Genomic DNA, 14,857 nt, shown 5'->3' with positions numbered 1-14,857 from the left:
TACAGTAATGATAAGTATGATATCACGGGATACAGTTATGATATCACGAGATACAGTTATGATATCGCGGGATACAATAATGATGAGTATGATATCACGGGATACAGTTATGATATCACGAGATACAGTTATGATATCGCGGGATACAGTAATGATAAGTATGATATCACGGGATACAGTTATGATATCACGGGATACAGTAATGATAAGTATGATATCACGGGATACAGTTATGATAGCACGGGATATGTAATAATAAGTACATAGAGTAGAATAGAAGTTATGATATCACGGGATACAATAATGATGGTAAACTTTTGGGGGCCAAAGTACAACCGAAAATTTCCCTGGTATTATGTAATCTCTCTCTCTCTCTCTTGTCACTTCATATCTCTTGAACCACTCGAGCGATCTCGATCAAATTTTCAACATAGATGAAGTTCAGGTCTTGGATTGTTTTTATCATGTCACTTTGGCGGTGTAAATTAGGAGAGGAGGCAGGCAAAATAATCGAAAATGACCGATATTAGTGTCGAATCCAAAGTTTTCGAGGTTGATGAGATGGATAGTGACACTCCTAATGCCGTTTAAATCCAAATTCAGCCCCGCAACTTGAGGGAGGAAAAGTGACTATGTTTGTGACTTAATAACTCTTAAAACCACCAGATCGATCTCGACCAAATTTTCAATATAGACGAGGTTTGGGTCTTGGATGTTTTCTTTTTTTTATCATTTCACTTTAACGGTGCAACTTAGAAGAGTGGAAGAGAAAATGAACGAAAATGAAAGATATTAGTGTTGAATCCATAGTTTTCGGGGCCGCTAAGACGAACAGTGACGCTTCCGATGGCGTTTAAATCTAAATTCGCCCCTCTGTGCCCATAATGAAAGGTATTCTCCTCTGCTTGTTCCTCATAATAATATGCAATGCCTTACGCAAAAACGGGATTTCTGTGTTTTAGAGCCCCCTTAATATGATATTATAAAAAAAAAAATAAACATTTACTATGTTTAAGATGTATATAGAAAAGAGGCGCATGTCCTGAAATAATAAGAGTTTGGGTGCTTGAACCTGTCTTGTTTATATTCTGTGTACATCATCGAATATATAGAACCTTTCCTTGGGATTCCCTATTTTCGCTTGGGCATGGAGAGCTTATCACGGTTATTACCAGTGTATATAAATTAACAATATCTAATGACTATGCTCTCTAATTACAAAAAAGAAAAAGAATGGTGTAATCCAGACAGTTTAGTAAATAAAGGATACACATATTATTGGATCAGCCGAAAGGATTTTGTGTGTGTGAAAGAGAAAGAGGGATAGAGTATATGTAAATAAGTATATAGCTTATGTATGTACAAATAGTGGACAAAATAATGGAAACACTTTCGGAAGTAAGAACTTCGTGTACTAATATGGCGTTAGCCCACCTTTAATATGCATAAATTTTGAAGGAACAGAACTACGTAAGTCCCGAATTGTGGTTGCTGAATTTGAAAGCCATCCTACAGACAGCACAGCCTTCAGTTTAGAGCAAATCGATATTTAGTTAAGTAAACTGCAACTTTATTAACTAACTAACTCTAGGACCTTGGAACCCGGAGGTTCAATGCTGCATTCACAAGAGCTCTCCATTGACTTCTACCGTTAGCCAACTGGATCCAGTTTCAACTTTGTACTCCTATTTCTGCGAGATCCATCTCGATATTGTCCTCCCATCACCACCTACGTCTTCCTAATAATCGTTTTCCGATTGGACTTTCAGCTAAGACTTTGAAAGCGTTCTTACTTTCTTCCATTCTAGCTATATGACCTGCCCATTTGAGCCTCCTAGATTTGGTGACCCTAACAATGTTTGGTAAATATTATGATTATGTAGTTCCTCGTTATGAAGTTTCCGCCATTCTCCATTCCCGTTCCTCTTGGGTTCGAATATTCGTCTCAGAATCTTGTTCTCAAATACTTTCAGTCTATGTTCTTCCTTCAGAGTAAGGGATCATGTTTCGCAACCATACAAGACAAAATACATGATTATCATTTTATATGTACTAAGCTTCAAACCTCGACATAATTCGCAACGACAAAAGATTTTGAACTGAATAATAACACGAATTCCCTGCTTTTAGTCGACATTTAATTTCTTCGGAATATGGTTTTGATCTGTTAATTTGATCCTAGATATTTGAAAGAATCCACTTTATGGAAAGTATTATTTGATATTTTCAAGCATCCATAATTTGAAGTATTACGATTCCGAACAACTTCCATATATTTAGTTTTCTCTGCGTTTACATCTCAACCTATGCCCCTGAAAGAATTTAATAAGATCTCTGTATTTCTTTCTGTTTTTCTATCATATTTTATTAAATTTACATAATAACTTTATTTATTACCGGTCAAGGGTTCGATCCCAGCTCGCACAAAGTTAACTTTGTGGTGGACAAACACCGTGTGCGTGAGTTTCCTCGGGGTTCTCCCATTTCCTCCCACTTTCTTCATTTCACCATTTCATTCATTTCTCATCATCACCGTCTCATTTAGCCTAACCGGCATAATGTGGAAACTCACTAAAACTCAGTTTCATTTCAATTTTTTTTAATTTTTACCATATTTTTTCACTATAACGACTGTAAGTTAAGTTTTGCAATCCGTTTTAATACAGAATGACGCAAAACTCTCACGATTCTGTTCTTATTCCAAAATAAAGAATGTGTTGGCTATTGGAAGGAACCCTCTGTTTGAAGGTCTTTTGTCTTCAACACTGTCATCTTAAAATCTGCCACATTTGCTCGAAGTCATTTAAAAAGGAACGAAATGTGGGGTAAAGTTCACTTGAATCCATTTATAATAAGATTTCACATATGACAAATTCGTGACTTTTATTCTGATGTACAGTCAGCAACAAAAGTTCTTTCAGAAATAACGGTTTTATGGCTGTATATTTGGTATAACTTTGGTGATAATGTACAGAAAATTACATTCCATGTAATTTACTGAAAACTGTACTCATATTGTCTTTCCATTCTGAAGTTATTTACGAAACGGAAAGAATTTTTGTCTTTGACTGTACAATAGTGAACTTAGAATGATCGACATTTCCGTTTTAGTTTTTCCTGCTAGTTCAGTGGCTAGTGCAAGTGCCTTCGGTGCATGTGGTCCCGGGTTCGATTTCCGGTTGGAGAGCACTAAAATTAAATTCACAATAATTCACCTTCATTACTCATCTGCCTCCGTTAGCGTAAAGGTCATTCATAAGCGTGGAACATTAAATCCCAATTTAATTTCATTGCATCTCCCTCGTATCGAAGTCACAGAGTGTCCTGTGACTTTGTATTTGAAACCTTCTGGATTTAGCAAAACTAGGATAACTATTTGGGCATTGTTATCACCACATTAACAATATCGTTATTTTATTCAGCTTATGCATTATATGGCCAACTATATATATATACAGATATCTTACAGTGTGTTTTCATGAGAAAAACTGTGTACCTTTGACATTCACCCATTATTAGTTCATTTTTTCAGCATGACACGGAGGAGTAGGCTAAATTAAAAATATCCGTGCAAGGTAAATAAATAGACTGGAACGCAATTAATTCTAGTTGTTCTTAATGTTCGATGTTTGTTTTTATTTCAAAGCACAGAATATAAACATCCTGTCTGTGACGTAAATAGACGCAAGTAATTAACAGTAAAAATAACAAGTTATTTACTTAGTTACATTCTGCAATACATTTGATTAGCAAACTCATATTAAAACTGTTTACACAAACAAAATCTCACCGATTGAATTAAAATTGTAGGAGTATTGATTTATATACCTATTGCTTGTATATTTCTTTTCAACTATTTAAACTTTGAATACGTCGATTGCGTGTTGGTTTTGTTTTCGTTTCGATCCGTGGTTGATTGAGTCTGTTTTAATAGCCGAGCGATCAGATGCAGTAGACTGTGGAATCGGGAAGTAGAACTGTTGTGGGTTCGAGTTCTCCAAGTTTCCGTGTTCATATTCATATGACAATAATTTCGACTGAAAGTAATTAAAACGAGTAACAAGGAAAGTGGAAAATAAAACAACAAGGAAACTGAGTACATTCGGAATTTTTATACAGAAATAAAAGATTTGAAAAGAAGACTCATAAAAGTCTTCATATGGAGTATTGTTCTGTATGGATCAGAAGCATGAACAATATGCAAAAATGATTAAAAAAAAAAGATTGAAAGCTTTCGAAATGTGGGTGTGGAGAAGAATGGTGAGAATTAGATGGATTATATGGATTCGGCACGAATATCGGTCATTTTCGATCATTTTTAAATATCTACCCCTCTCCTTTCCCCAAGTTGTGGGGCTGAATTTGGATTTACACGGCATCTCAAGTGTCACTGTTCATCTCAGCGACCCCGAAAACTATGAATTCGACACTGATATCGATCATTTTTAAATATCTTCCCCTTTTCCCATGTTGCGGGTCTGAATTTGGATTTAAACGACATCACAAGTGTCAGTGTTTATCTCAGCGACCCCAAAAACTATGAATTAGACACTGATATCGATCATTTTTAAATCACTCCCCTCCTCTTCCTCTAAGTTGCACCGTCGAAGTGAAATGTTAAAAACCATCCCATGCCCAAACCTCATCCATGTTAAAAATATGATCGAGATTGTTCTGGTGGTTCAAGGGGTATGATGTTACATAGCCTCTTTCATTTCTATATAATCTATATAAATTGCAAGAGATAAACTTTTTTTGATATGGATTCAATGTCCACAGAACACGTTCCATGTTTGAGAATATCTCTTTATTACAACAGGAAGTTATTGATTTATTACTTCCGATTTCAGGATTGAATTCATATTGTTTGCAAGACTCCCGCAGTTTCACAATTGTGCAAAGAAACTAATTTTTAAAGTGGCTAACGAGGATGAGGCCTCAGTTATTGGCCTCAAATATTATTACATTTATGCTTTATCTTAAAAAATTTATTTTTGTTCAGATGATGGGGCAGTAGCGGCACCATATATTTATTGTTCTGAGTTCTTTTGGAATTGGTATGATGGGCTCTTTAGTGAGTCTTTAGTGAGACTTAGGATTACGCAGTGAGACTTACTAGCACTACGCAATGAGACTTACTAGGATTACGCAGGGAGACTTATTAGGATTACGCAGAGACTTATTTGGATTACGCAGTGAGACTTATTAAGATTACGCGGTGAGATTTATTAGAAGCACGTAGTGAGACTTATTAGGATCACCTGGTGAGACTTATTAAGATCACGTAGTGAAACTTACTAGGATCCCACACTGAGACGTATTATGATCACTCAATGAGACTTTTTAGGATCATATAGTGAGACTTATTAGGATCACATAGTGAGACTTACTAGCACTACGCAATGAGACTTACTAGGATTACGCAGGGAGATTTATTCGGATTACGCAGTAAGATTGATTAGGATCACTAAGTGAAACTTACAAGATTGTGTTGTTAATACGTCCGTCCGTCCGTCCGTTCATCAATGGACTTAATCCATTAACAACTTAACGGTGGCTGTAATAAGGACTTTAACGGTGGCTATGAAGAAATTTTATTTTATTTTATTTTACTTTATTTTTTATTTTTTTTTTTTGCAACGGTGACTATCTATAGCTCATAACGCACATACGTAAGCGAATATTTGAATTTTTTTACAAGAGATAGCTGGAGCGATTACCTTGGCTGAGTTCGTTAATGGAATCAATTCACAATGGAATCCATTAATGGAATCCATTAACGTCGTAATGGGTTACCTCGACATTAACGATGGTTATCTATAGCGCATACACCACATGTTTAAGCACACTTTATAATTATCTTTCTTGCAATGGATACATATAGTGAACTTATTAATGTTCGTATTGTATAAATAAAAAAAGTTTTCTTTTTTTTAAATCTTGAAACGTAACCTTAAGAAGCTTAGATAGGGGCAAATTGCCCCTACCCCACACAAGTTATGGCACAGCTTATATGTTGCTTCTGATGAGCGAAATGCTACAACTTTGTTTGAGTGTTAATATTAAATAATAGCAGTATCAATATTATTAATAATTATAGTGACAAAATTAAATGTTAATAGTATTCAGTGATCCGACTTCGATAACAAAACTTTGAACTATCAATATAACGTACCTCTTTACTTGTCTTGTGGTCTTTCGAAATCTTTGAATGTTCTTCGTCTGCATCATATTCATCCGCGTATTTAAATTTTTATGCCTTTCATTGTTATATTATTTTGGTATGATGTATGCATTACACAACAGACACGATGCACCATTGCCATATATTGCTGCAAAATGTTTGACTTCCAGGGATGAACTGGTGGTCTTTCCAAATGTCTCTTTTCGCTGGATTTTCCTTGATCAACCATTGTACACATACCTTAATACGTTGGAATAGGCACTGCTTGCTTGGACGTTTGTCTTACACAAAGATCATGCAGATGGAGCGACACAGAAGCATATGCTGCACTCGGCACCTGTTAATCTCTGTATTCGGCCACCGGCACTAAAACTGAACGACTATACACACACTTTACTTTGCGTTGGTTGGCAACGCTGGCTATGAGCTTAATATCAGTTATGACGCAAACGGGCAGAGAAGCATGAGGTTCCCCCGATAAGCAAAAGTTTGCTGCTCGCGGACCGAGCCTTGTTTTAAAAATACGAATTTATCGACTGCCCAAAACAACAATGAAAATTAAGTATTTCAGTATAATGTCCCACGATTATGCCTGTTAGGCTAAAGGAGACTATAATTAAGGCAAGTGAATGATTATGAAAGAATTGGTGGAATGAGAAAGTGGGAGGAAAGAGGAGTACCCCGAGAAAACTCACGGGCACGATGTTGTTCACCACAAACTTACTTGGGCGGGAATCGAATCAAAGACCCCATGAACCAGAGGTAAGCGCTCTAAAACTGAGCCACCGTGCCCCTGCTTAAAACAAGAATAAAGTTTAATCCATTAATAACACAGGACTTTAGAGATATTTTTTGTTACTGGTTATTTTCATTTAAAAAGGCGTTAACAACAGTGGGAGCTCATGAATTGTGTTTGGGACCTGTAAAATCTATGGGCAGTATTCCTTATAATGATGACGAATGGACGAAGCTAGGAGACTAGATTAGGAGACAAAACGAAACATATAAGGTATCGACTAGTAAAAATAACTTGCCTTCGAAAGAGCAAAAGTGGAAATCCAACTAGAGAGAAAAAAAATGAAAGACAAAGACAAGCAACCTAATTGAAACCTACCAAGTCAATACTGGGAGATTGTAAATTCTCAGTAATATCTGAATGTTCGAATGATATAGCCTAAATGCAGAGTAAGATCAGGAAGTTGCTGAAACCCATCAGTAGTTGTGGTTTTCAATTACCAAATGTAAAAGAAAAAAAAAGTTACCCTAGCAACGAATAATTTAAGCGGAAACGGCCGTCACTTTGATTTGCTCTCTCTTGTCAGTATCCCTACAAATAATCGTCAATATTTTATCTGCCTGGCCAATTGCATCTTTTACCCAATTGATTGATAGGTCAATTTTCTTATACGAACGGAGAATGACGAAAATAAAAGATCGAGCGAGATGGAGAAAAAAATAGAAGCTAGAACAACATTTTCTGTATGGTTCCCTAGAGTCCACTTTATCTTATAAGAAGTAGCAGTCAATCTTCAGAGTATAGATTTCTTTTTATTATATTGTCAATATATTTTGTTCTCTTCCACTGAGTTTAATAGCGAGAACACTGATTAAGTCCAATACTCGTCAATATCTATCATATGATATATATATATATATATATATATATATATATATATATATATATATATATATATATATATATATATATATATATAATGGTGTGCGTGTGTGTTGTACTTTAAAAAATCGGTATAGAACTATATGTACGCAGCCGAAAGCAGAACTAATACATTTCCCAATTCAGTAATCTCTCATTGACTTTAAAAGCAAATCTTTATTAACATTGTTTTGAGAAAATTTCACTTACAAGGGAAGTTCAATGGAAAGCACTCGCCTGCAGAGAAACTAAGCATGCTATTTGAAGGACCAATTCATGCTGATTACAACAAACTAATAAAATTCTGGTACGGTTGAGAATTTTTCGAGAGATTCAACTTGGAAGTTTATATGAAAAAAAAGTATATGCGCATTTAAACACGTTAAGTACAACGTTATTAGCAACGAATATTGACATAAGAATTTAAATCTATCCGAGGTAACAGAAAAAACTGTTATGCAATAACTAACGGGTTTCTTCGTTAAAATTAGTCATTATACTGTTCACAATAATGATAGGTTAGAGATGAAAATTGATCACTTGTTCTTCTGTTCTATGAAGAAATGACACAGGCAAAATACTTTCTTGCACCATGAACAGTTTATATGTGCAATTGCGTTGCATCCGTCACGGGAAAAGTTCGCATAACCAAAGCGAAAAGCAAATTCGACAGGTGATTCAAAATATATATAATTTGTTCCGTAACATGCCTTGTGGAACGCGCGGTGATCGGAATTGATTCATTAGCATGGACCCGAACTTTATTTGATTGTTTCCTTGATACATCAAATCTCCTGCCATAATCTTTGATTACTCGGAATCTAAACACACTAAAGTTGTAAAAATGGTATGCAGGTCCTTGGTATATTCTCAACCATTATGTCTTTGTCATCGGTCATCCAACTTGCAATGGATAATTTATCTCTGAATGGACCCAAGTGATCAAACAGTAACAAGCTCAAACCATCAAAAATGAGTAATAACGGTAGGTCGCTAGTAGGCGCAATCGTGCATTTCACATTGAATCTCTCGAAAAGTTCTCAATCACACAGCAATTTTATTATCTTTTTGTAATCAGCATGGATTGGTCTTTCAAATGGCATGCTTTTCGAGAAATTCAATTCGAAAAAATGAACAAAATTATAATTTTAGAAAATTTTGTTCTAAGAAAGCTCACCCCAAAAAGTAAACTTCCCCTTGTAGTTTTTTCCATGAGGAAAGAATTGTGGCATAATTTGATATGATTATTTATCAAATTTGAATAAAATCAATTCAATAGTTTTCGAGACAATTGTCCAAAAGGGATCCTCTTCAGAGTAGACTTACCCCTTGTGAAAATTTTCACGAAACATTAGTCCATATTTTCGCGTAATCAAGAAGAATTTATTTATGCATGATGAAGAAAACCGAATAAAGTTTTATATATATATATATATATATATATATATATATATATGGAGAGAGAGAGAGAGAGAGAGAGAGAGAGAGAGAGAGAGAAAATAGTCAGGAAATAACAGCCACAGGAATAACTTTCTGCTTCTGGATTTGTTTCGAGGAGAAAATTACATAATTGTACTATTTTATACGGCTATCAATAAAGCATAATCTATGCAAGCTGAGTTGAGTTGAGTTGATTTTAGTTTAGCGTCCCGTTCAGCAGCGAGGCTATATGAGACGTGGACCTACTGATTAACGTGGAATCCGAACCACATGAGCTCCCGCCGGGAATCGAACCCGGGTCTCCCACGCCAAAGGCGCGTATGCTAACCGCTTAGTCTATGCAAGCTGAGACACCACGCTGATAAGACGTGTGTTTCATGTTTCTGGGGCATGTGCACAGATGGCAGTACTGTTGCTAAATCGGTCAGATATAAGTCGATCAACCTTCTGTACAGGGGCGTCATTTGAGGAAGGCAGGAACAATTGCTTCCCCGAGTTTGAGAAGCATACGCTTTTTAATAAATTCTATACTAACACACTAACAAAAAACGTTAAACGTTAAACTCTCATGTCGATGGACTATCCTGCCCCATCCCCTCCTTGTAAAATCTGAGGTAACGCTATTGCTTCTGTAGTACGCTTTATTCTGCACTTGCTTAAACTATTTCATCTACATCAAAATTATGTATTTTTTCTCCCCAGTTGATAGAGAAAATAGTTTCTAATTCTTATTTTTTTAATACTTACAGTATTCGATTCCTAAAATGACGTCTCGAAAGTAGCTCCATGCTTGTTCTTCAGTCAATGGAGTGTCCGTAGGAACTTCAAGCACTTCGCCTCTCTCCAATAATTCAAACGCTGTAAAAGAAATAAACCAGAGAACAATGTAACAACACATCCAGTTATTTTCTTTATTAAAAAAAAAGATTTCATTGATATTTTAATTTGTATTTTACTTTTCCTTTCGTACTTTCATTGAATGAAGTACGAGGGTTACTCAAAAATTATCCGTAACTTTGACATAACTCTTTGTACATTGTTCATGCTGACCTCTGTCGTCTTTTATTTTATTGCTATGGTGTTGTTGTCATGCTGTCAAAATGTGATCCTAATTCCTCCATTTGCCTTCCTTTTGTTGCAGATAGATCATGGCTGCTCCATTAGAAGTTTGCACCAAAGAAGTAGAGGTCTGCACGGGCTCGGGCCGAGTTTGGGCCTACAAAGCATATATCACTTCGGGCCCGGACCGTAAAGTTTTAGATATACAGCCATATTTCTCGGGCCTAACTTTGTAAATATACTGTAAAACGATATATATTGCACCGTTCTTTCTGAAGAACTTTTAAAGCACAACGGCGAAATTAAAGCTCTAATTGCTGTAAATAAAAATACAATTTTGTGTTAATTATTAAGTTTCTGTAATTCGGGTTAATTTGATTATTACACGAGCTCAGGCCGGGCTCGAACCTAAAGGCTAAAACATATTTCGGACTCGGGTCGGGCCTCACATTGTAAATTCACGGATCGGGCCGGGGCTAAACATTTCGGCCCATACAGATCTCTACAAAGAGAAACAACAAGCAGTTATCGGGTTTTTGTGGTCGAAAGGGGCCACAATCTATCAAAGACTTTTGGCATAATATGGGAATAGTGTCTTGCTGCAACGGAGTGTCTAACAGAACCATGTCACGGCGCTCAATGTTATCATCATTTGTGGCAATAGATGGTCGTCTGGCTCCCTCCTTGTGCGATCATTTTTGAATTTTTCAATCCATTCGTAGACACTTCGTTGCGGCAAGACACTGTTCTCCCACTGTATCTTCCGACCACAAAAACCGGATCACTGCTCGTTGTTCGTCTTTGGTGCAAACTTCTAATGAATAGGCCATGATCTATCTGCAACGAAAGGAAGACAAATGGAAGAATTAAGATCAAACTTTTATAGCATAAATATGACCATAACAGCTTAACAATACAATAAACGATAACAGAGCTCAGTGTGAACAATGTAAAAAGGATAACTTTTGACTCATCCTCATATATATCAGTTATTTACAACTGATACTCTGTGAAGTCACAGTCTGCTGCTTCTATTCTCAGTAAACTGCACAGAAAGAATAAGGAATAGACAGGAAACTTAGAGTTGATAGAAGACAGTGTTGACAGGCAAATAAGGCGTACTCGAAGGTTTTACAGATACACTATTTGTTGTTTGATTACCAATTGAGCACTACCAACACTTAATTTTATTTCATTCATCAATTTCGTTACCTTCCCCCTTTTGCTCAATAGGTTCTGTCTTATCTCTGATTGTCAAAGATATCTTTTATGGTATGCATCAGTCTGGTACGTTATACTGACGTACGAAGAATTTCATTATGGGAGGTTCAAGGACTCCTATCATGGTACATGTTATTTTTGTCTATATACTGTATCTTAATATAAAAATTTGTTTCTTTTCTCATAAGGAAGAGGGCAGAGCTGACCCTAGGCAATTTGCCGCTCCGTGCAATGGCATCATTTACCGCTCCGTTTTTTCTCCAGAAAGAATACATCTTAAAAGCCACGACTTGTGCAAAGACCAGACTAGTTTTCATATCAAAATTGTGATAACTAAAAAGAACACGTGTTCGTTACTGTTCGAGAATTGAGTTTTTGTATTTGACAACATTCAAGCAATTCATGCTGGAATTTGTTTAATCATTTGCTTTAGCACTGTCCATGTGATCTTAAACTTATGCGACCTAAGCATGATATATGAATGTGGTGTTCAAATGCAAGGTCAGCTTAGTAAATTTAACCACCATCATCATGAGGTTTGTTTTCAACAAGAAATATTTATTTTAAATAATATAGTTACGACAGATTTTGCCGCCTTGTTCAAATGCAAGTGTTGCACATATGGTAAAGCCGGTCCTGGAGGAGGATTGAAGTCTCGAAACTTCACCTTGCACACACAACTGGACTGATATATAAAACAGATGCGTAGAATTTTGTTGTTATCCTTCCAGCATGTCTTGTTGATCCTACATTTTCATCTCTACTCATTAACCGATTGATTTATCGTCCCTTTCAGCAACAAGGCTGTATGAAACGTGGATCTACAGTTTAACGTGTATTCGAAGCACCTGAGTTCCCGCCGGGAATTGAAGCCGGATCTCCCACGTCAAAGGCGTGAACTCTAACCGCTTAGCCACGAGGGAGCTCTCCTCATCTCTGCTCGTATTGCTGCATTAGTATACTTCAAGAATAGGTCAAACAAAGTTTTCTCTAAAAAATGTCGACTGAAGTTAGAGTAATACAAGAAGAGGTATGCGGGGAAAAGGCACATTATTGGATATTGGATTACTTATTACAAGCAACAACATCGTTTTAAAAAGTTATGCTTGGTGTTCATGCTGTGGCTTACTTCTAACCAGTAATGCCAACCGGAAATGTTATAAAAGCCTATCTCGATAGGTAAAAATCCCATTTTGCTATTGAATTTCCCACGTTAAACCAATTACAAACTTCTTCTTCTTCCTCTCCTCAACTACAGGTTGATGGGCAACATGGAAATTTTAAAACTTTTCTCTCTCTTGGAAGAGCTGTTTTATACTTTTATATGGCCTCTTCTTCGTAACTGCATCTAGATATTCTATTCTTGGTCTTTCTCTTCCTGGTTTTCCTTCTGTCTTTCCTTCTATCTGCACGGTGAACCAATCGGAGTGCCGAATAAGATGGCCAAACATGTTGTTTCTTCTTTTTCCTGTTATCTTCATGATCTGTCGTCCTTCATTAGCTTCTTTTAATACGTCTTCATTCCTTTTCTTTTCGGTCCATGATATGCGCAACATTCTGCGCCAACACCACATTTCAAATGCTTTTAGCTTGGACATTTCAGCTTTTCTCAATGTCCACGTGTCTGATCCGTAAAGCGCCACGCTCCATACCAGGGTCTTAAATTGTTTACGTACGTGATGTTAGCAGTCCTTTTTTCCTATTGAATGCTTGTTTAGCCTACGCTATTCTGGAACTTACGTCTTTTTCAGTTCTTCCGCCCGAGGATATTAGACTTCCTAAATAGGAGAACGTCTTAACGTTTTCGATTTTCTCTCCTTCTAGCCATACGTTTGCCCCTTCCTGTTCTGCTCTTGTGCACTTTATCGCTTTGGTTTTCTTTTTATTACAAAATTAAAAGAAAAAAATATATAAAATAGGAAAAATTAAAAAAAAAATGTATGTCACTTACTTTCTTCAATATATCGATCTTGTACGTTTATCAAATAGTTTATAAATAAGTTGACGAATACAAGTACCGTTTGTTATAAGCATTTATTATTTACATCATGCCTGTGAGCAATCTTCTTCTAATAAACGTAACAATATTAGAATCACCAGACATTTTGACAATACTAGAATCCTTTAATCACCAGACAATTTGCGTGGAATATTTTCTAAGTTGGTTGTGTGCCATTTTATATTTATTTTTTCCCGTTAATTATTTTCTTCTTTATTAGTAAAAAAAGATACAAACTACTATTCACGTTTCTTAAATATTTTATTTATTTATTTATTTTTAGAATGGCAAGTCATTTCTGCATGAGTATGCATTTTAGTAAGAAAATTTTACAGGTAATACTGATTTCATGCTAATTGAAGAGTTATTAGTATACTTCCCGCTCAAAGAGAATTTTGTTACTGTCGATTATATATATACAATGCCAAATACAAAATGGGATTTTTCCTATGGGTTTGCATCACTGCCTCCAACAAGTTTTCTCCTTAATCGAAAGAGACAACGTAAACGCAACATCGTTGAAGTATACCAACACCAGAAATTAAAGTCTAGAAGAAAGTGTAAGTAAAGTTGCTTACAAAATTAATTACGATAATAACATTTTAAACATTTAATAATTGTAGAACATAGCAAACACAAATCTAGCGATACCTTTTATATAACCGCATTATTCACGAAGTTTCGCTGAACCGCAAAGAACACGTTCGTGTAAACCAACAATTTTTATCTGAACTATAAATCACATGATCCCAAAGCCACGGATTCGGCTACATGACCACTGTAAACCTGTAACGCTACACAGAGAAAAATCCGTTCTCCGGACAGCGGTATATTGTACAAATATACAGTATCCTCTTGCTTACTACAGAAATCAGTACGGAGCATACGTTATCCGTATGCTACATAGGCACTGCCCTTAGATGTTACATCATGCCGTTGCAGGATGTCTGACATCTAACAGTTTTCTGTATATCACATACATATACTTATGTTACCTTCGTCAGCTGTATGTTATATACGTCCATTTGTATGTGAGATCCTGACCGCCTACATTGTTTCATACAGAAAGTACGTATAAATGGAACACTTATACAGAAAGTATTATAAAACATGCGTTTTCAGTTATACGTCTGCTGTACGTTAAGTCCAAAAACTGCAGGAATTGCGCATGTAAACTATCTTTTTAAGTACGCCACCTACATCTTTTTTCTCAGTGTACTTAACAACACTACAAACACAATTTTATGTCCTCATTAAGAATTCTTCTATTAATATGGCGTCCTGTTTTTCCTGTCAA

General features: G+C 36.0%; 1 protein-coding gene across 2 annotated transcripts in view; it reads right to left on the bottom strand.

Annotated features, from left to right (window-relative positions):
* LOC145692895 (calcium/calmodulin-dependent protein kinase kinase 1-like) overlaps positions 1-14,857 on the bottom strand; it is a 1,130,736-nt gene that overhangs the window by 27,231 nt on the left and 1,088,648 nt on the right. For both annotated transcript variants that reach the window (XM_081768448.1, XM_081768449.1), the window contains one exon: positions 10,029-10,139. In XM_081768448.1, the coding sequence (XP_081624574.1) occupies positions 10,029-10,139 (111 nt within the window). The remainder of the gene's footprint in view (positions 1-10,028; positions 10,140-14,857) is intronic.

The sequence above is a fragment of the Thermobia domestica genome, chromosome 8 (genome assembly GCF_964235325.1).
Source record: "Thermobia domestica chromosome 8, izTheDome1.hap1.1, whole genome shotgun sequence".
In the NCBI taxonomy this organism is placed as follows: Eukaryota; Metazoa; Arthropoda; class Insecta; order Zygentoma; family Lepismatidae; genus Thermobia; species Thermobia domestica.
Note: the sequence above shows the minus strand (reverse complement) of the source record. Positions and strands in the feature narration are given on the sequence as shown.